Raw genomic sequence first — 21503 nt, 5'->3', positions numbered from 1 at the left:
TGTGGATGGTAAACAAACAACTACTCCACTCATTGAATCAGTAATGGCTTGATCCTGGCTCCTGCAGTGAGCAGCATCCTGCTGTTTCCCCCATCAATTATCCTCCTAACTGAGTGTGTTCCTCACATCCCCACCCTCACTGACGTAATAGTTTTGAACAAGGAGCTGGAAGATAGAGAGAAGGTAAGGCACGGCGGGGCGTAAGGGGTGAAGAGACAGTGGGTGAGCACTGAGAAGAGGGAGGTAGAGAAGAGACACATAAAAAGGTTCATTGATGCAATGCCAAACGGAGCAGAACGAAATTGCTTTTGCGCCGCCACACACATCATCAGCCATGAAAAATGCAGTACATCCCTCCTATAGCAATTTGATTATTTGCTGTATTAGGCTTTGTACTGACAGCAGATGTTACTGTTCCCGACTACATGGCAAGGAAGTACAAGTATTTCCTCGTGAAAGACAAACAGATGGATCTCGCCGAGGAACAGAGAGGAAGAATAGCACATCGACATCACCGCCAAGCTCGGTGCCACGTTGGTTTTTCCATCCTGTGTTCCCGTGTTGAACAGTGAGGGGTGGACAGGATGTCCAAATGCCCTCCAGTGCACACAAATGCTGTGTGTGTGTCCAATGCTGCAGCACTCGAGGAAAAGGAGGAGGCTGCTTATGAAACTATAAATACTATCATAAAGGCTACAATATGGCAGTGGTTACCAATTTAAGTGTCATAGCTGTAACAGGGGAGTCTTTTCTGTTATACTAAAGACGTTTCAGGCTTTAAATGCTCAAATAAAGCAAAGAGGGACAAAAACATCACTCTTTGATTTGTCTATACCTTCAAGTAAAAAAACAATTGGAGCTATAAATTTAGCCTTTTTATTTCTACCTTTGAAGCGTTTTCCACCAGGGCCTCAATAAATGTCTTTGTTTATTGTGTGTAAAGTGACCTGTTGATGACCCCTGCCTTCTTTGATGCTGCTTTTGGTGCGGTAACAGGTTGTTCCACTTCTGTAGTTCTTGGTTTTGTGTCCTAATGTGTAAGACGAAACTGGAATTAGTGCTTTGAGACATTTGTGTGTCACTTTTTTCTTAAGCTTAAAGTGAAAATACACTTCTGTCCTCTACTTCTTCAAGGAAAATAGCACATGATGGGCATAGCTGTTCTTCTTGCCTCATAATTCTGATCCTGTTGAAAACCATCTAGAAGAGTCAAACCTCGATATAAATGGACATATGTAACTGTTTGAACGAATTATCCGGCTAAACTAGGACAAAGAAGAAAACCAAAGCTTCATATAAAAAAAACCTTTATTGAGTTGAGTTCAATCTGCAAATCTCTCAACTCTGACATCAGAGAACAAATATTTCAATATTTATAAAGACTGCTGAGGATTTTAACTTTTAACTTTAAGCTGCTGTCCCGGAACATTTATGCCTGTGTTACATTTTTAATTTTGTATCCCGCTGGCGGGAGGATTGATGAAATGTGTGTGTTTGTGTGTCTTGTTCTGTAGTTCTCTCAGCTGTGCGTGGACGCTGGAGGACCGGGCTGAGCTGGTGTGATCCCATCGGCCTGTGAGGACGGGTCTGAGGAGAATAGTTTGTGTCACCACACAGAATCGGACCAGAAAATATTAGAGACGAGACAACGTTATGACAACAGTAAAGGATACTCACACATGCCATTGGGAGCTCCAGGGTGTCTGGGAGCCATTGACTGGGTGTTGCCTCCACTGGTCATCATCCGGTTGGGCATCGACTGGCCTGAGGAAGAGTCAAATGTTAAGGGGAGAGTAAAACTCATGTTAGTTAACATATGATCATTTAACGTCACTGTACTTTTAACGTGACTGAACTTGTGGACGTTGCTGCAGTCAGACCAAAATAAAAGTGTGACAGCTTATTTCAGTAACAGACATGTAACATAATGTACTGTATGTATCATTGTGGAGCTCTTTGTCGGCAAACAGAGCTCCCCACTGTGACAATTTCAAACGAGTATTAAACCCGCTCTTCTCCCTTTCCTCTACAAAAGCCTTTTCAGCCAGAGAACAAGCTTTTCTTGAAGTAAATCCAGTGAGTCGCCTTCAGCTGGACGCTTTTACCTACTTTTCTTTCCACTAGTGAGCTCAGCGGCTTTGTTACATGCTGTGTTCAAGTGGAACCCCTGAACCTGTGATCATGACATACACAGGACATTCTGAACTAAAAACTTAGGAGATGACTAAGTAAGTGTACCAAAACAGAGTCTCAAGAACAACACACAGAGAAGGAATTTGTTTACCGTTGCTGCATATTGCAACTTTAAAAAGGTGATATTAGGTGTGTGTATACTTATTTACCACTTTAGAAACTTTTCTGGCATAACAAAACAAACATTTTTGAGGAACTGGTCAAGTTTAAGGCTAAGATTTCAACTGTGGTTAGGTTAAGGTTAGGGATAAGGCTGAGTGAAGGGAAGTCAATGTGGTGTCTGTGGCCTGACCTGAATGCGGCATTGTGTATCCCGGCTGTCCCGGCTGCCCCTGCTGCTCCCTCTGCTGGCGGACCTTCATCTCTGCTTGCTTCAGCTGCTCTGTGTGAAAAGTCTGTCTCTCTGAAAGGAGCTGCTGCCTCTGCTGCTCCAGCTGCATTAACACATGCACACACAGACGAGGAACAGTGAAAGAAAGTCGGCGTTCTACTGTTGCCTTTGACCAAAAACCCTGTCTGGAGAAAACACGTGCAAACAGATGTACGCCAGGCATCATATTCACTCACAGCTTCTTTTTCGCGATCCATAATGGTCTCCAGCTCCTCAAAGTGTCTCAGCTTGATCTCTAGCTTCTTCATCTGAGTCTCCACCAGCAACGCCACCAGGGACTTGATCTTCCTCTCTTCCACTGCCGCCAAGTGCTGTGAATATGCAAGGGGAAAAGATAGAAGCTTTTAGAAGAGGGTGACGCTAAAAGCAAAATTAGACAAAACTATGCCAACTGACAGTGGCTCAGTTTGTCTGTCAAAGATTTCTTCATAAAAATAACTACATTTCATTAGTTTGGTATAATATAATCTATGCTTCATCCTGGTGAAGAAATACACCCTCTAGTGGCCATAGTCAGTGTGACTACTCATGATACTAGAACATCTACAGCAGTAAAGGCAGATGACAGGGTCATTTCATTTTCTCTCTCTGCAGCACAACATTCAATAGCCATTTTAATTATGTACAGACAGTATTAGATTATCTCCTTCTCTACACACTGTCTGACTGTGTTCATTTTGGTTGCCAGGAGACGAGTGGTCTGAGACAAGTGAAAAAAGCTTCCATTAATCCACTTCACGCTCCTGCGGTTGAGGTGAGAGGACGGGACTTTACCTTGGCCTTTGTGGCAGCTGAGGCGAGAGCAGCAGCTGCTGCCGTGGTAACACTGCCCTCCACTAGATCCAGCTCCATCGTTCTTCTCCCCTCATCCCTGTCTCCCTCTCGCTGCTCTATGCTCTCGTCATCATCTCCCCTTTCTAGATGACAGACAGGATGCCATTAATGCAGTCAGCAGTTAATAGCATAAGATACATATTGTACAAATTTACCTACCATCTGTCTCAAGCATATTTTCTACATTTTCCCTTTTGACTAGATCTCCCTCCAGTTTTGCCCCAATGGGTTCCATATTGCCATCTGTTGTTCCAGCGACCTAATCACACACACACACACACACACACAGACTTGAGATACAAAAATCACCAGCATGAGCACTAAAACTCACTTCAAGCTTTTATAAGGTTTTATACCTGAAGGGAGGCCAGGTTTGGCTCAATTTTTTCTGGATCCATCAATTCTAATGGACAATAAATATATAACATTATAAATTAGACAAAGGAAATGATTACATTGAGTGTGATTATGTGTCTATGTACAAAAGACTTACCTGTTTTTTCAGGCTGGTTGGACAGTTCTAAGATCTTATCCGCCGAGTCTTCCTGGACTCTGGAAAACTCCTCTGCAGACAAAGAGGTAAATTCACACACTACAGACACCAAACTGTCTCTGACTTACTTTAATCATAACTACACACAAAAGAATCCTCATCCCTATGCATGCTCACCCAGTGCGGCCTTGGCTGCAGATGACGCCACCCGTGGGTCGACCACAGATGCCAGGAAGGCCACGGTGCTCATAACAGGGTTTTCTGACTGACTGAAAGGCACAGGCTGAAACGCCAGAGGACCCAGAGATGCCGAGGAGTCCTCTAGATAAGGGTCTTCTATTGGCAGACGCAGGAAGTTGAGGATACACTCGTCCTGCGTTCTGGAACCAACGTGCTCGGACACTTTGTTCCAGTCATCTCTGTAAACCTCTAAGGCCTGAGAGAGACAAGGGAGACCGATATAGATCAACAGGAAAAATATTGCAAAACTTCAGGGACTATATAAAAGCAATACTCCAAATGAATGACAGAAATCCAAAAACAGAAGTGATTGCTTTACCTCTAAAAGCAACAGTGTCTCTTGCTCTGTCCATTCCCTTCCTGCACTGGCTCCTTTAGTCTGAGAAGAAGAAGAAAATAATTAACACATCTAAAAATGAAAAACAAATTCAATCTAATATATTACCAGGATGTTAGAGAAACAAAAATTACAAAAACAGCTTATTTGTATTGTTGGTTGAGACCTTAGGGTGTTTCCGGGTGTAAATGTCGGTGCGCAGACCAAAGTTCAGGCAGTCTGGCGGCTTTTCTCTGCTCTTTTCTGGGAAATACAACATATGCTGCGAAGCAGTCACCTGCAAGAGTGTGTGAGCACCACAGTTCATCAGTAGACATTTCATTCCAATCCATGTTTAAGCTCCTGTCACGTGCTATGCATATCCACTTTGTGCATGTATGTTTTACCTGCAGGGGTTTGTGTTGTAGGGGGGCGAGCCCGGACGGTGTGTCAGCCAGTACGTTGAAATGAGGAGTGGGTGGGGGTCCCATTGGGAGGGGTCTGCTCTCTGCATCCACTTGGTAATTAATCAAACCCCACTGCTCCAAAAATGCATGAACCCTGAACACATGGGATATTTTTTATGTTTTTACTGTTACGCAGTTGAAAAGCTGCTTCCACAGATGTCAGCTTAAGAGCTGCAAACATTCTTCACATTCCTTCCCAAAATGAACAGATTTCATTTATGAACACATTTCCCAGCTGAAAGCTCTACCTGATGACAGCACAGACGTCTCCGGTGAGGTTGCGTCTACAGGACGTTGAACTGAGGTACTCCTGGGGGTTAAGCCGGTATGTGTCGATCATGAAGTTGCGGTATGCCAAGAAGCTGCAATGTACAAGGATGATTTTATGCTGTTGGTGAGGCATTTTTCATCAAGAAAGCTGATGGGGATGTCTGAATGCCAGCACTACTCACATTTCTGGAGACTTTGATTTGTTCTTTCCATTGAAGAATTCAGGAAGAGCCCGTTTCTCGATTAAATGAATGCTGCAAAAGGTGATTTTTGGTTAGTTTGTGCAGTTAATATGAGACATGTCACATGTATTGGCGAAAGGCACAGTGTACAATTTGGTTTACCTGTTGTAATTGAACCAAGATGTGAAGCTTGGTATAATAATGTGATGAGTTTGTTCTGTGATACTGTCCTCTCCCTCTGATAGCCGTGGCATCTCTCCTCTTCCCTCGTCATCCTCCTGTACACACACACACACACACACACACACATTTAAGAAAATGTACTTAAATTCAAATTCTTTTTTAGTACACCAAAGACTTTTTACAGTTAGAAAGATTTTGATCAGAGAAAAATGTATTTACCCTTCCAAGAAAATCATCCTCCAGTTCGTCTGTATTAGAAAGTAAAGAAAATCATGAGGCATGCACAAACAAGAGCATAGTGCATATTTGGATGTATACACATTCAACATTTGTTTGGGAATATCTAATTAAACAAGCTTACCCAGGTCAGTCATAGTGCCTCCTTTGACCGGTGTATTCTCACTGTCTTTCTTAAAGTTGACTACACAAATGGAGTAAAAAAAAATTAAGTTAATATGGTATATAATTAAGTTAATATGGGTTACATATGTAACACATATGGGCCTTTCAAACAAACTTCAACATTTTCGAAACATAGAATAGTTGACATCTTTGAGTAGTTTACCATTCTTGGGTAGCATGACCTCCTCCATATTAGGAACCGGGGTAGGGTCCTCCATGTCTTTTGTCAGATCCTCTTCTTGCTCCTCCTCCTGTTGTCCTCGTCTTCTTCTGTTTGAGCCAAAATATATATATATTACAAAACCTTGCATTGATATGTCACACCAAAAGAACACTCTCATTCATCCGGATGGTTCTTACCCTTTCTTTCCTTTCTTCCTGCCTTCAGAGGAAGGAGGTGAGGGGGATCGTCTTCTCTTTTTTGAAGGTGTGGATTTTGCATCCTGAAAGAGACAGTGGAGTTTAGTTGACTTAAAAAAATTGAGATCAAGACCTACCATGTTCTTTAAGAAGTAGTAGTCTTCCACAAGCTTCCATGCATCTTGTACAGCTAGACACAAACCTGGTCATCTTGGAGGAGAATGCGCTGGCGAAAGATTAATGGTAGATTCCCCTCATCCACCCAATAGTCTTCCTCATTCATCCACTCGTTGAAAACATCGGTATCCAGAACCCAACTAGCATGGACCTGGAACACACAAGTACATAGTAAGGTGCGGGGAAATGTGTGCTGGTGCAGCTCATCATTGTCCAAAAACAAACCCATATTAGCAGAGTATATCTTAACCTAAATTCTACCTATGTGTGCAAATCAATTTTCTCCAGAGCAAACCAAATACATGAGGTTGTGCATAAATGTTTAATTTCATCATTGTTGAATGCATTATATGATTTCTCACCCTCCAGGGTCTGTCTTGATGTGGTGGCTCTTCAACCTCTCCTTCAACATCACTTGAGGATAACCAGCTGTCGTAACTATAAAAAAGGAAAAGAAGTGTCACTTTTGAAATCTAAATATGTATGTATGTAAATCTGGAGTATGTGTGTATTCCTGTGCATTACCTGTCAGGGTGCATGCCCCAGTGCACTAAGACATGCTTGTCTTTTCGCATGACAGGACGCATCCATTCATCTGAAAATGTACGTTTTAAGTTAGAACAGCTCTAGGTGTTTATTATAAAATCAATTGTGTATTAACTGTAACTAACCTTCCTCGGCAGAAGCAGGTAAAGGGTAGATGTGGTGACTGGCGAGTGTTCGGTCCTCAGTGAGTGTACCCTGCACAAAAGACAAACCACAAAACAACAAATGTTTTTTTTAACTTCATAAAAACATACCAGCATTCTCTTTATCAATTCTGTTGGCTTACTCCAAACCCTCCCCTGCAGCACTTTACCTTGTGATTGGTGATGATATTGGTCAATCTGCTTGCCAACTCCTGATCCAGTGTGGAGTCCAAATATATCACAGGTAGTGACATACAGCTGTTCTGTAGACAGACAAAAGAGAGATGCAAGTTCAGTGGTGTCTCTCAAGTAGGCTGGTATCAAAGTATGTGTGTGCCATTGTCACCTGGATCAGTGCCTCTTTAATTGCACCAAACATCTCCACATTCCTCTCAGTTCTTGAGGTGTTCTGCAAATCAAACCTACGCCTGTGAGAGTACGGGGAGGAGAAAAGAGAAATTATGAGCAAGGTAACTGTAAAATGGCAATGTGACACAAGGTTTGACACTCACCAGCCTTGCTCGGCCTTAAACTTGTAAGCAGTTCCAAGAATGTGGCAGAGGCCTCCAGCTGGTCTCAAGTCCAAGAAGCATTGTGCCTAGAGCAAAATGACAACAAATGCCATATTTTGTTTTGTGTGATTTAACCCATTGACCATTGTAACATTTCCTCCTTGTAACAGAACCAACATAAACACTAATTGCGGTTATGAGTATGATCCACATTTGTTTGTTTGCCTGTGAGCAGAAGACAGACTGGACGAATGGTATGATGTGTTTTAAAATACAATTGCTGGGTGACTGAGTGACATTGATGGAGGATTGCTGTGTTTGAATGCTTTCCCTACTTGTTTATTTAACAGTCTGCCATTTTTAACAGGATTGGTACACCAAACGTTATTTATTAGCTTTTAACAGACAAATTCTGCTTATAGTCACACAGCAATACTATATATTATTGTTAACCACCTCACTACACCCACAGGAAGACGAGAGAAACCTGCATCATGAAGTGTAGTATGCAATGATTTATAACTTTAGAGTGAAAGTGTGTCAGACTCACAGGCAGTTTGGTAAGAGCGGGACTGGTTGCTTGTCGGCCAAAAGCATCTTCCTGGAACTGGAGAAGCTGCACAGTGACTGAAGCCAGGACCTGACATGATGGAGCATCCACCAACACAAACTGACAGACAGGTATACATTTAAAAGGAGCATATGATTTCTTTTAAAACACATTTTAAAAATAAATAAAAATTTCAATTACGACCTGAAATGTCACCATTGTTTTCCTACATTTAACGGCAGTCTCACAGCTTGGCAGTGCCTGGGCTCAATAGCCTCCAAATTTTAGCAAATTATAAAAATCAGTTTTACATCTTCATTTTAAACACCAATCTTCCTAGCCAGTGTAAAAGTAAAGTTATCCAGCACGGGCCGTTTGTTTACAATATGAGCCACTGGGCTTGCTAGCAGGGGGCGGCTAGCTTATAGCTAGCTTCCAACCCAGCTACTACCTTTTTGTAGTGCTTTCCGATCCACTGTCGCACCACCTCCAGTTGGGCTAAAGTATCCGGACTCTCCCAGAACCTGAAGGACAGACTACTGTCTTTTTTCCGATGCGCCGCCACCCCGGAGCTGATGTGACTCGTCCCGGTAATACCGAGATTTGTTCCTCCGGACATTGTGGCCATAATAAAACGAGATTAATTTCAAACGGGAGAACAAAACTGGCTAGCGCGCTCGCTAGCCTCTGCGTTCTCGCCCTCTCTCGCGAGACTGCAGCGCAGTTGTCGCAATTCAATGTTTCCTGCTTTCTAGTTGCATTTCTTCAATTTTCAAGCACTGTTCACGTTTAATGGTATGGGTTTTTCTTTTACTTAGACTCACGAGCGTTACACATACCAAATGTGGGTTTTTTGCATTGTAGAGTGTTTTAATTTGTTGCGGCTGGTACCTTTGAGTCCTTTGAATATTTAAAGGAAGTAACTGCGCAGAACATGTAAACAAGAGCTATAAAGTGACTGGATGGGGGTTTGTTTGTATTTAAATTCTCTTAGGATGCCTTAATTTTATTACATTGTTTGTCTTGTAGTGATGTTTGACCTGTGTTCACAGCGGATTGTGCGATTTCAAATAAAACAAACTGCAGCGAGTTTGCTGTCTAACTGCAAAACAATGGACCAGCTCACAAGGCAGTTGAAATATGCTGAAATGGAGTTCAAGCACCAGCACCTCTGTAAGTAATAACACCTCATTAACAATCTCTCTGCATGTTCTTCCTAGGCCCTGAGGTCCAATGGGTGTCCATGGTCTGACCACTTATGTGGAAGGGAACAAAAACTTCCTAAAAGATGTGAAGTTCAGGGACAGCCGTCTGATTATTGATGGCTGCAGTCTGTATTTCCGCCTCTACTTTACCCACTGTTTGGACCAGAGCCATGGAGGCGACTACGATGCATTTGCTGGCCTGCTCACCCAGTTCCTGACGGCACTGGAAGCCTGCAACATCCAGCCCTATGTAGTACTGGATGGAGGTAAGTGAGGACGAAGTACAACCCAGTCAAAACCTTAATGACTGCTGGCACCTTCACTTAAAACAGTTTATAGACTTTACCATTTAAGTAAAGTTAAAATAAAAATAGGTTTAAGAATTTTAGTTTTCTATATCATAATAACATCCAATTGTGAGAATTAGGTACACAGGACATCTTATTAAGTGGCAGATAAGTGTTCAGACATGGTATTTGCATACTTGGTTGGTAACAGGTGGTTATTAATTTGTGATTTAATGTTGCTGTTACTGTTGTTATCATTTCATTTTTTGGCATCTGTAATAAGACATTTTGCTGCTGCTCACAGGATATATTTTTTTAAATTATGCAGTACAACATGCAGAATGAAATGAAAAAGTCATTTGATTAACAGTTTGTTTATGGCTGCTATAAGCTATTACTTGAATATGTCTATCTGCAGTTGTAACACCCACACATCTGTATTTCTTGTTTTTGTTATGATTTTCAGGTATGGATCCCAGTGACAAGAAGTTCACCACTCTGCGACACCGTCTGCAGTCCAAAATAAAGGAGGCAGATAATTTATCTCACGGTCGCAGTGGCTGTGTTCTCCCCATCCTCACAAGAAATGTCTTCATTCAGGTCCTCATGCAGAGAGGAGTCCCACTTGTCCAGTGTCCAGCAGAGGCCGACTGGGAGATTGCATGTTTGGCTCATCAGTGGAAATGTCCAGTTCTGTCCAATGACAGTGATTTTTATATCTTTGACTTGCCAGGTGTGGGTAGTGCCAGGACTTTTATTAATTAATTCAAATAGCCCATTGTAATGAACTTATTTTTGTTGCCTTGGTTTTATAGTCAGTACATGTTGTTTTTGTCTCATCATAGGTGGTTACCTGCCACACCATTTTTTCCAGTGGGCCAATCTTCATGGGAAAGCCTCGAATCAGTACATCTCAGCTCGGTGCTACACCACGAATGGGCTCTGCCAACGCTTTGGAGGCATGAACCAGGAGCTGCTACCCTTGTGTGCTGTCCTTGCTGGTAATGACTATGGCACTCCAAAAGATGCTGAAACACTCCTTGCTCTGTTAGACGTCAACACATTAGGGAGAGGTGGTGGCAAGGGTAAAGGTCCAAACTCCCGTATTGAAGGCCTCCTTCTCTGGCTGTCCTCTTTTTCAAGCCTGGCTGAAGCTCTGGAGGAAGTGAGCAGGCTGATGGGAGATGAAGGTGGACGAGGCAAAAGAGGACAGAAAGGTGGGCTCAGTTCACAGCTTTGGTCAGGTATGCAAGAGTATCACATCACCTCTCCAAGCTCTCTGGCTCGCTGGTTCTCAGGAGGAAAGGTAGCTCCAGGAGGACATACATCTGGGCTTGCACAGTTTCCAGAGTGGCTTTCACAGGCTGCAGCACAGGGGCTGTTGTCCCCCTTGGTGGTGGATACTCTGGTAATGCGTAGGGTTCTGCTGTTTCCACAGGTGGAGAACAGCAAACTCTCCAGCAGCCACTGTAGTGCCAGGACTATACGTCAGGCTATATATGGGGTATTACAGAGAGGAGGTCAGGATAATGTGGGTCTGGGTGGTAGTGCACAGCAACGGAGGGGAGCAGGTGGAGCTGTCCAAGCCCAGGCTATGAGGGTACAAGAAAACACAAGCAAGGGGATGAGAGGTGATGGAGGGCGAAGGGGTCAAAGTGGTGGAGGTAGGGGTCAGGGTATACATTTACCCACACAGCAGGGTGTAAATGTAGGATCGAGCACTGAACGAGCAGCTGGTGAAGATTCCGTACATGCTCCAGGCTCCACTGACCCAATAAGTGTGGAAGAGTATGACCGTCTGGAGCTAAACATAAAGAAAAATCAAGTGGAGGCACACCCACCCAGAACCCCTATATGCCTGGATACACTTGGTCAGGTAAAGCTTATATAAAATATATTCTCATATGTATAGCATAATGGTTTTGCATCTTACAGTGAGTGTTGTCTGTTAACTTTTTATAGGCTCCCGTGGCAGTGCGTCGTAATATCCTGTTAGACGTCTTAGAAGTGAGGGAGTCGTCCCTGTCTGCCGTTCCTCTCCACCTGAGACTTGCTGTGGCAGTGACAAGTTTCTGGCTGAGAGCGGCCATACCGACACCCTCACAGCACCACCTGCAGGCTTTGGTGCTGGGCCTGGTTTATGGAGAGAACAACCAACCTGCTGCTACCCATTACCAATATGCTGGTAAGTTCTGGTCTGTGTCTCACTCAAATTCACCTAGACAAAATGATCTTCCATCCTCAGTTATCTAAAATTCAGCACTGCTGTACATCGTCTTAGTCTCACAGATAAACTGGGCTGCAGAGCGCAGTGTGTGGTCCAGGCTGTACCAAAAACGTGCAAGACCAGGCGAGAGGCGGGGCTTGGACATTGGAGTGGCTCACAGTTTCAGCCAATGGCAGGCCTGCCTGTGGAGTGCACTGTGTTTCAATCAGCTATTGCTGCTGCCACTGCCTGAACCTCAACTGTCATGGTAAGAGATAATGGACGCAAAGTAGGCACACTCGAAACTATTGACTGCTTTTAATCATCCATTCATCTGTCATTCATGTCCTCTCCGTCAGTCCACAACATGTCTGACAGTTTTCCATGAATTCAGTCTTTTTCCATGAACAGTTCAAAATCATTTAAACTCTAAACATAACCAAAGATATCTGATGTTTTGGCTTAGTAAATTAATTTCTATTACACACTTACACCAGTCATAAAGTTACTTACAATTCTTAGTTCCTTTGAGTGAACCCGAATCAAGCTAATAATTTGATTGCCTCCCCTTTTCCCCTTGTGTGTCCCAGGTTGTTCAGTGGTACCTTGGTGCATGGTCTTCTCAGATATCTTAAAGGGGGAGGGGAAGCGGAATCTCTCCTAGCTGGGGGTTCCCTGTCTGGACAGCTCTACTCTTCCCTCTTGGATGCTGTGAAGAATTGCAGCTCCAAAGCCCATCCTTCCTCCTCTGCAGCGGGGAGAGGGCGGCGAGGCAAAGGCCGTGGAAGGAGAGGACGAGGGGGCAGTGGAAGAGGAGCTCGAGGAGGGGGGCAGGGGATAGAGGAAATAAACAGGTTTTCTCTCCTGATGAAAGAGGAGTCATCTAATGACGACTGGTAAGGGAGACAGATAAACTAAATCATATTTTATCGACATAAGGGGCCAAATGAAGGAGGACATTCCAGTGGTGAATAAAACATGCTCAGGGAGTGATACTTTCATTTTCAAGAGCATTAACACCGTTTCATGTTTACCACTGTGCTTCATCCTTAAAAACTGATTTGCACTAGTTGTACCTGATTTTAAATGTTCAAACTTATGTCTCCATATCAAGTCATATGTATCAGTGTTTTTGTTTTCCTAAACCACAATTGTATTACAATATTTCAGCAGATGATACTTTGATAAGTCTTGTTGCTGTAATTCATGCATTTCCAACAGTCTTGTAATGTCATTTTAATAAGCCACATTATGAAATGTTTTATGTCAGCAGATTTATTGCTTGCTATGAGTTGTTTACTCTTTTTATATTAAAAATTATAAATCAAACTTAGACCCTTTTCTTTAAATGACAATCAGCTCGTTTCTATGTACATACAGCTGAGAATAAAATATTTCAATCAAATGAATTAATGCTGCAGAGTGAGTTTTAAATAACAGTCCACAGACATACAACAACCAAGATTCAAGAACTAATAAAAACAGCATATCTAAATTCTGTAACAGTACAAATTTCACAAGCTAAAAAAGAAAATTACATCAACTCAAATTCTCACTTCTCTGACTGGATTGGACTTCCAGTTGTTTTTGGTAAATTAATTAATCATTAAAAGTCTCTTTTTCCTGTAAAACATGGATGTGTGGATGGTGTCTCACTGGAACCATAACAACTCAGGTGCAAATAAAAGTTTAGCTACTAGACATGGTTGAAGAACACAGTACTCACAGTATACACATGACTATTTGTACGAGGTGTCTTTGGGCGACTGACTCCACCAGGTTCTGTCTCACCTGAATCAGCTCCAATTTCTATCTTGCCGTGCTAACGCAGTGGCTGCCACAATTTCTCAACATCACAAGTATGTGCATAAAAAAAACGTCCTCTCGTCCTATGAGGATGATGATGAGGCAGAGTCAGACGCAGGGGCAGTGGACGCGGCGTGTGACTGAGAGTCTATTAAGTCCATGTCTTCGTCTTCATTGACTCCACACGTGTCGACCACACAGATCAGGCAGCTGGTGACAGAAAACGCTCGCACCTTGCTGCAAGTCACCCACCTGAACGTGGAGGAAAGCAGGAAAACAGAAACCGATGAGTCTATAGAACAGGCACACACAGACTGTGGTCTTCACAAGTATATAAAAAAAATAATGAATCAACTTCTGAATCCAAAAAATAAGGGCTACAAAAGTGGTTACAATCATTTAAATTAACAAAACAGACAGACCTAAACTGAGTCATAATGTCTTTTTTATAGTTTTCCCACCTCTGCCCATCACATATGACTGTTACTAACCTGTCGGTGTCAGTGTGGTACTCCAGGACGTGTCCAAGCCGGCCCACACCTTGAAACCCAGCCAGCACATAGATGACCTCACCGACTGCTGCACACTTCACCGTCACACCCCGCCAGGGCATCGCAGAAGCAGCTCGCCACTCATTACTGGCAATGTCGTAGTACTCCACCGAGTCCAGTCCGCCTGCACTCAAACACACAAAAACAGGCTCATTCAGATGCCAGCAGTGCACGCTGCTGCAGCTACTACATAATCAATTTATCAATATTATTACAACAGTACACTTGCTTCTTCACTGAAGTTTAACACTTTTATTACCCAACGGTCCCTGCCCTCCAACGGCATAGATCCTGTTGTTTACCACCGCCAGTCCGTGATTCTTCCTGGCCTCTCTCATCCCACTCAGCTCCCTCCATCTGAAGACGGGCAGAGGGACGAGAACACGACAACAAGATTAATTATTTGCTTACAATCACAGTGTAACAAAGAACAAATATAGCAGTCATCATGGATGGTTCTTCATATTATTGTTTTAATGTTTGGGAATTATTTTGTGATTGACATACTAATCGTGATGGCACTTTCACACATTTACAACTTAAAAGTTGTATTTGAGTTGTTTGACAATCACATTTTGTGAAAACAGTCAGAGACAAACAAAATGTTCAATATTTCTTCTTAAAGATACAGTCATGTACCCTTGTTTTGCCAAGTTAGTGAAAGAAGGAAGAATCATGTTTTGAGTTTAGTTTTGATACCAAATAATAGAAATAATAACAGTAAAATGTTTTAGCTGCTTTATTGCAAAGGGAATATCAGTAAGCTTATTGGCTACATCAAAAACATAACTGACAGATTTAACATTTCATGGACACTCTGCGAGGTGATTGATTTTCACAAATGTATCCTTTAGATACAGTCTCAAGGTTACAGAGTAGTAGTTTTTGTGACTTACTGTTGTGTGCTGGGATCATAGACCTCACAGTTGCTGAGGATCCTGCCAGAGACATTGTTGCCCACTGTTCCTCCACAGACGTAGATGAGCCCGTTGGCCTCCACTGAGCCGTGACTGCAGCGAGCCATCAGCATGCTGGCTTTCACCTGCCACGACTCCGTCCTTGTGTCGTAACATTCAAAAAGGTCCAAGGCCGAGCTACCTGCCGACACAGACACATGCAGGACGTAACACATTACTATATTTGCAAAAGTGGGTGTTTTGTTTTCCTGTGGTGAAGGTGAATCAATATGATTTCTTTAACTTTTCTCATCAAACAAACACATGAAACTTGGCACCTTTTTTACCCATTCATTGATTTATTCAGTATTTTTTCATAATGTTCTCTGAATGACCTCTTAAGCAATTCTAGAAATTTAAATATGAAACAAAAATCCTGTATATATATCCCCATAATGGGATTTGCTCCAGAGGTTTAAGAGATTCTTCTTCGGCCCATACTCTACTTATCTTTCTAAAGCTACTGTGAATACAATTATTTTATTCTTTTCCTGTTTATTCAGAGATTTGTTTCTTTGTAAGCCAATTGGGGGCATACAAGGTAATGCTCTCAGTGTTTAGTGGGCTTAATTTTGCTAATAATCAGTCTGACAAACAAACAAATGGCATCAGAAACATTACTTCCCTTGTGGAGATAAATATAACCCACACCAATCCCCTAATTTGCAAGCCCCAAGTCTCTCTATCCTCTGCCCTGTGCTCACCAACTTCTGAACCCCCGGATGTGTAGATCTTTCCCTGAGCGGGACAGGCAGCCAGACTATCGCGTGGTGTGGGTGGGCCCAGCTTTGAGTACCAGCTGTCCTTCAGCACATTATAGCAGTCCATACGCTTGATAGGGAAGAGCTGTGAGCCACCCAGAATGTAGACCACGTTATCCCAGAATACAGCTGTTGCGTCCCTGCGTTTCTCAAATGGGCAGCGGATGTCTGTCCAGCTGGAGTCCTGCAGGGAAATAAAGACATACTGCTGACTGCTGGCTAAGGTATATAAAACAGAATCTACAATGATTGTGCATTGTCAGATGTAGCACTTAGAAGAGTAAGCAGTCCAGTACCTTTGGGTTGAAGTAGCGGCAGGACTGTGGCTGGGAGCCTCCAAACAAAGCGATGCGGTAGTCGTGCTTCTTCCTTCTTGGTCGGCTGCTCTCTCCAAGGTCCTCCCGATCTTCCAGGGACAGCAGGTGGTAGCGCATTCCACCTTGAACATAAAACCCAGGTCATCATGTCAACAAAGCAGAGTTAACACAAGAATATCAGTGTCGGAGGCTTTTACCCTAAATAATAATAATGAGCATGTTAATGTTTTATTGCTACGACAATGACAATGTCAGCCGTTTCCTTGTTACAATGATGTTTTGTGTGTCTGTAAATGATATAATCCAACTCACTGATGACCATCTTGAGGCACTGGGGGTTGTCTTGGATGAGGGGCTCACCCTGCACCGTCTTAGACAGGAAGGTTTTGGAGACCAAGGGGAAGCGAACGCACCCCAACACCTCCACCATGTACTGCTGCCTGTTACACACATCGTACTTCAGCCAGCGCACTGCTGCGTCATAAATCTTAAGAGAACAAAAACAGTATTATTTACTATTACAATTTCACAACAAACGGTTAGGGACACGTTTAAGTGTCGTTTCTCTTCTGCGAAGGCACAACACTAAAGAACTGAAGCATGTAAGATCTGTACCTGAGCCTCTGCACGGACGGTGAGTTTGTCCTGGTGTAATAGATGTGTGAGTTGTTTAACATCTAGATGCAGGAACTCGTCTAGTTTGTAGACTTCAGTGAAGTGGAGTTGGAAGAAGTCCTCCGCTGCCGCTTTCAGCTCAGGACAGTCCATACAGTCTGCGAGGGATGAAATACCTGCAGAACAAGGATAAGCATTCTACTCAAATGAGTTGACTGACAGAACTAACCTCATGTGTATTCAATACTTAAAAAACCAAATGAGCTTTTAAAATTGTTTCTCGAAGCTCTTGAATCAACACACCTAGCCATTAACCCAGACAGAAGCATATTGTCCCTTAGGTCAAGTTAGATTACATTATTATTTACTTATTTGACTTGTCGTGTGTTCTCACCCAGGCAGTTTGTTGCGTCAACCTGTCCTTTGAGAAACTCCACGCACATCTTTTTCACAGGCTCAATCTGGTACTGGTTGGCTGCATCCAGCAAAGACTGGACATTGCCGCTATTTACTGAGATCCTGGCAGACATACAGCACACATTTGCAACAGCAATACAACAACATAGAAAGAAGAAGTGTTAACGTCGCTGAACATAAACCATTTTGGCAGCATCAAAATGTCTTCCTCCTACACAGGACTTACCGAGCCGTGTAGACAAACTCAATCAGCAGCTCAATGATCTCAGGCTCAGCACTCCTCAGCTCCACCTCATGGGACATCGACTCCATCATTTTGGCTGGAGGTGAGGGGGAAAAAAAGAGAGAACGACATTCATAGAAAATAGAAAGTTCAACAATCCATGTCAGCATGAGATGTTTTTTTGGAGTAGGAGTTGTTTTTTCTTGCTATGTGTGGCAACAGCTTGAAAAAGCTTGGCATGAGTGTGTCAGTCTGTGGAACTGTAACACACATGATGTGTACAAAGAGGATCTGTTCATCTTGGTTATGGTTTTCTCTTATTTTTCTTTCATCTCTTATCAATCCATGATCTACAACAGAACTTTAGTTGTTCTGAAGTGTATTTTTGAGCATTTCCTCCACACAGATTGTGCCCGTGGCCTCATGGAATAGGATACACAACTCTTTGAAATCGCAGAATACCTATAATGTGTTTCTGATGTGAACACTTACTGGTAAACATGAGGCTGAAGAAGTGGCTTGCAGCAGCGAGCACCACTCTATGGGCAGGAAAGTGTTTCCCCTGAACCACCAGGGTCACATCACAGAGGGTGCCCTAAAGAAAACACACACAAATACATTTTTCTCACACCATGACAAGGTGGGTCATAGTTTTCAAAGCTAATACTATTTTTCATACAAATTGTGGAAATTATGGCCTTCACTCCTAAGATTTATTTCTGTGAAATGCTCCAGAAGTCCACACTAAATTGAGAATTTAATAAAGAAGATAATAATAATAAAAATAATAATAATAATAATAACAACAACAATAACAATAACAATAACAATAATAATAATAATACAGATACACAAGTTTGCACTGCTATTCATTTCAGGGCTACATTGACATTTAACATCTATCTGATATCCAACTTTAAAAATAGCCTCCTAAATGATCCCCATGAGGACTACTGGTCCTGAAAATGTGTTTGTACCAGAATTGGTCCTAATGAGGCAACAAAAAACAGTATACACACTCTCATCTCTCTATTGTCATGAGGACACTTATGGACATTCAACCCTGAAAAAGCCCTTTGAAGTTGACCTCAGATCGGTCAGATACTGGTCAAAATCACTGGATCATAGATCGGACAGATACAAATGTAAAATCCCATACAATCCAAACATCTGATATATCACATGCTTCACTGCGATATACAGGATGTTTGGATTGTATCGGCTACCCAGCTGAGTCATGTTTGGGCTGTTTATTTCTTCTTTTTTGGGAGAACAATATTGGTTACACAGTTGGAAAATTAGGTACAAATGTGTAGTCAACAGCTTCTTAGCTCATGTCAGAGTAATGTCAGTATCGGTAGATACCTGACTTCGTGATATCAGTATCGTCCCATTCATACCACAAAAACGTAAATATGTCCTCCCAATGCGGGTTTTGAGTCAAACAGTGTCCCCACTACCTCATAGAGACATGTACATTCATACACTGGCCATGTGTTGTGACGCTGACACACACACACACACACACACACACACACACACACACTTGTTTTTATATCTTGGTGAGGAAACCTCATAGACATAATGCATTCCTTGGCTCATTAGCCTAACCTTATCCATCACAACTAAGTGCCTAACCCTAACCTAAACCCAATTCTAACCCTAAAACCAGGTCTTTACCCTGAAAAAGCCCTATAACCTCGTGGGAACCAGACAAAATGTCCCCACAAAGACAGGTTTGTACGTTGTTTTCGTCCCACCACGAAGATATACAACCACGTAAAGGCGCACACACACCTGCTTCCTCAGGTTGTTCATGACTCCCATGATGCTGGACAGCTGTCTGTACTCCTCTTTGAGAGCACATTTCCTCTCGCTCTTCTTCTTGGAGCTGGGCGCCTTCTCTGGAGACGCTATCCCCGTCATGTTTCCGGACGATAAATGTCCGAGTGCTCGGTTCAACTGAACTACGACACGTTGAGAACCGCCACCGATGTGCAGCAACACACTCTTTGTTTACACAAGGGTTAGGCACAAGAGGAGCCCGCTGTGCAATTTATGAATTAAAACGCAGCGGAAGCTTCACACTCTACATTCGAGGAGGAGGAGACAATTACGATAAACTTGCTGCCAGGCAGTGATAAACTCATTATAAATTTAAGGTAGCGTTGTTTCAAGGTACATCTCCAATATTTCGCTCCAGCAAACAGTGGCGTCTTCTTCTAACGTTCCGTTGTGGTCTCATAACTCGTGTTCGCCCTCTAGCGACCGACGTTAATGAGCAGTCCGAGCAGGGCTGTTTTTTTTGTTTTTTTATCAACAACGACAGAGCCCAGCACCAAACAAAACAGTCTTACTGTGATTTAAGAATATTTACAGCCACAATAACAATAAGATTATCCCTGCAGCTGGCGCAAAAATTGTAGACGTGACGCAATGAAGTCAGTTTTAGTTTGGCTATTCAGAAGGATCACAAGTTCTTTTTTTTTTTTTTACTTAGGGACAAATCAATAAATCTCCATTTGAATAGGAAAGAAGAGTATTGCACTAACTTCTGGTGGAAATACTCACTTCTTTAAGGCTTTATATATTTTATATACGAGTATTAATATTTATGAAATTGGTAACCCTGTTGGTGTGGTGTTGAGCTTGAACATCTCTAAAAAACCCAATTGAAAGAGGTGTGTCCTGAGGGTCTTGAGTCAACTGGAGGCAATGGGTTACATAACACAGTATGTATTAAAAAAAAAACTATAATATTTTAGGAATAATATGAAGCACTTTAATCCAGTGAAAGAAAAATCAGTGCATCTTATACATCTAGGTTGGGGATGCATACCAATACAATTTTACATGGCTTTGAAGTGCCCTTACTGCTTGGAAATATAGGTATTTATTAAATAATGATGTAGAATATTATTTAAAAAACACAAATATCCAACCAGCCGTAATTTGTTTTCCCTTGGTCGAATCAGCCGCTCCTAAATGTGAAGTGTGCCAATATTAACTCATTTACGGTACATCTAGTGAAACGGTCCAAACCAAGCAATGCTATTTCTGGTTTTCAAAATAAAGTCTCGACAGGCAATGGTTTATTTTGTTCCTCTGGCTTTCAGCAGGACGACTTTGTAACAAGGATAAAGCGTAATAAAGAGGAAGAGGAAACATAATATTAAATGGCTTGTTTCAATCCTGGAAAGAGACCATTACTTTATACGATAGTGTATTTTATATAAATGTCATTTCATTGGATCAAATTTGCTGATCTATAGATTGAGAGGATTTGGAATATTCGTTTCTATGCATTACTTTTATGGGGAATTTCAAAATGTAATTTTTGTCCAGTGTGTATAAATATACAAAGGGTGTGAATTGTCAGAGACACCAGCATACGCTATTGTCCCAATATTTTTACACACTTTAACCCTGGATTTCCACTGGACGCGGAACGGCCGCGGAACGGCCGCGGCGCGGTTCTGCTTCGTCCTCTCCCAAACGTCAATCCCCACCGGGCGCGTTACGGCAGCGGCGCGGAGCCTTGGGAGCCAGCGGTATTCACGGAAGATCGCGCGATAATCTCGAACGGACGCGAGATCTCGCGATAGACTGTGTGTATAAAGGAAACAACAACAACACAGCTTCTTACATTTCTCCACTTCCATAATCAGTCTCTCGTCGTCCATTGTCTCCGAGACCCTCGGATCAAATGACTGTTGACCTGGGAGCACCGTAACGTTGAGGTGAAGTTGTGACCTGCGTATTGTGTTTTATTTTGAAAGGGGGGCGGACGTGTTTTACTTTGATACTGTGTCGGACTTCCTGTCTTGTGCGATCTGCTTCGTTGAAATTTACGAGGTTCAGCAGCGGCAACGGAAAAAATAGAACTGATTCCTATCGATA

General features: G+C 42.5%; 3 protein-coding genes across 5 annotated transcripts; 1 reads left to right on the top strand and 2 right to left on the bottom strand.

Annotated features, from left to right (window-relative positions):
• Nucleotides 1-1290: 1290 nt before the first annotated feature.
• Nucleotides 1291-9072, bottom strand: smarcc1b (SWI/SNF related, matrix associated, actin dependent regulator of chromatin, subfamily c, member 1b). Its single transcript, XM_058618772.1, has 28 exons — nucleotides 8711-9072; nucleotides 8260-8379; nucleotides 7710-7795; nucleotides 7544-7625; nucleotides 7368-7460; nucleotides 7180-7249; nucleotides 7034-7103; nucleotides 6871-6946; nucleotides 6534-6659; nucleotides 6332-6414; nucleotides 6135-6241; nucleotides 5931-5990; nucleotides 5789-5817; nucleotides 5549-5664; nucleotides 5387-5458; nucleotides 5183-5296; nucleotides 4875-5028; nucleotides 4655-4765; nucleotides 4471-4530; nucleotides 4089-4347; nucleotides 3912-3983; nucleotides 3775-3821; nucleotides 3578-3677; nucleotides 3359-3501; nucleotides 2761-2895; nucleotides 2486-2627; nucleotides 1678-1764; nucleotides 1291-1587 (listed from the first exon to the last, which is right to left on the bottom strand). The coding sequence occupies exons 1-28, from the start codon at nucleotides 8885-8887 to the stop codon at nucleotides 1520-1522; spliced, it is 2859 nt and encodes a 952-aa protein (XP_058474755.1). The 5' UTR covers nucleotides 8888-9072; the 3' UTR covers nucleotides 1291-1519.
• Nucleotides 8727-13290, top strand: aste1b (asteroid homolog 1b). Of its 3 annotated transcripts, none has more exons than XM_058618774.1 (7): nucleotides 8727-8849; nucleotides 9480-9730; nucleotides 10218-10484; nucleotides 10597-11627; nucleotides 11714-11936; nucleotides 12033-12225; nucleotides 12548-13290. In XM_058618774.1, exons 2-7 carry the CDS (start codon nucleotides 9493-9495, stop codon nucleotides 12855-12857), a joined length of 2262 nt encoding a protein of 753 aa, XP_058474757.1. In that variant the 5' UTR covers nucleotides 8727-8849; nucleotides 9480-9492; the 3' UTR covers nucleotides 12858-13290. The 3 variants fall into 3 exon arrangements, with proteins under 3 accessions (XP_058474757.1, XP_058474758.1, XP_058474759.1); XM_058618775.1 differs by lacking the exon at nucleotides 8727-8849 and adding an exon at nucleotides 8968-9054; XM_058618776.1 differs by lacking the exon at nucleotides 8727-8849 and having other exon boundaries at nucleotides 9591-9730; nucleotides 10352-10484.
• Nucleotides 13207-19843, bottom strand: klhl7 (kelch-like family member 7). Its single transcript, XM_058618777.1, has 12 exons — nucleotides 19401-19843; nucleotides 18096-18198; nucleotides 17607-17700; nucleotides 17358-17482; nucleotides 16964-17139; nucleotides 16661-16835; nucleotides 16328-16470; nucleotides 15975-16215; nucleotides 15211-15412; nucleotides 14574-14671; nucleotides 14255-14438; nucleotides 13207-14015 (listed from the first exon to the last, which is right to left on the bottom strand). Exons 1-12 carry the CDS (start codon nucleotides 19527-19529, stop codon nucleotides 13847-13849), a joined length of 1839 nt encoding a protein of 612 aa, XP_058474760.1. The 5' UTR covers nucleotides 19530-19843; the 3' UTR covers nucleotides 13207-13846.
• Between the last annotated feature and the right edge of the window lie 1660 nt (nucleotides 19844-21503).

The sequence above is a fragment of the Solea solea genome, chromosome 20 (genome assembly GCF_958295425.1).
Source record: "Solea solea chromosome 20, fSolSol10.1, whole genome shotgun sequence".
NCBI lineage: Eukaryota > Metazoa > Chordata > Actinopteri > Pleuronectiformes > Soleidae > Solea > Solea solea.
This window is presented reverse-complemented; position numbering and strand designations above follow the sequence as displayed.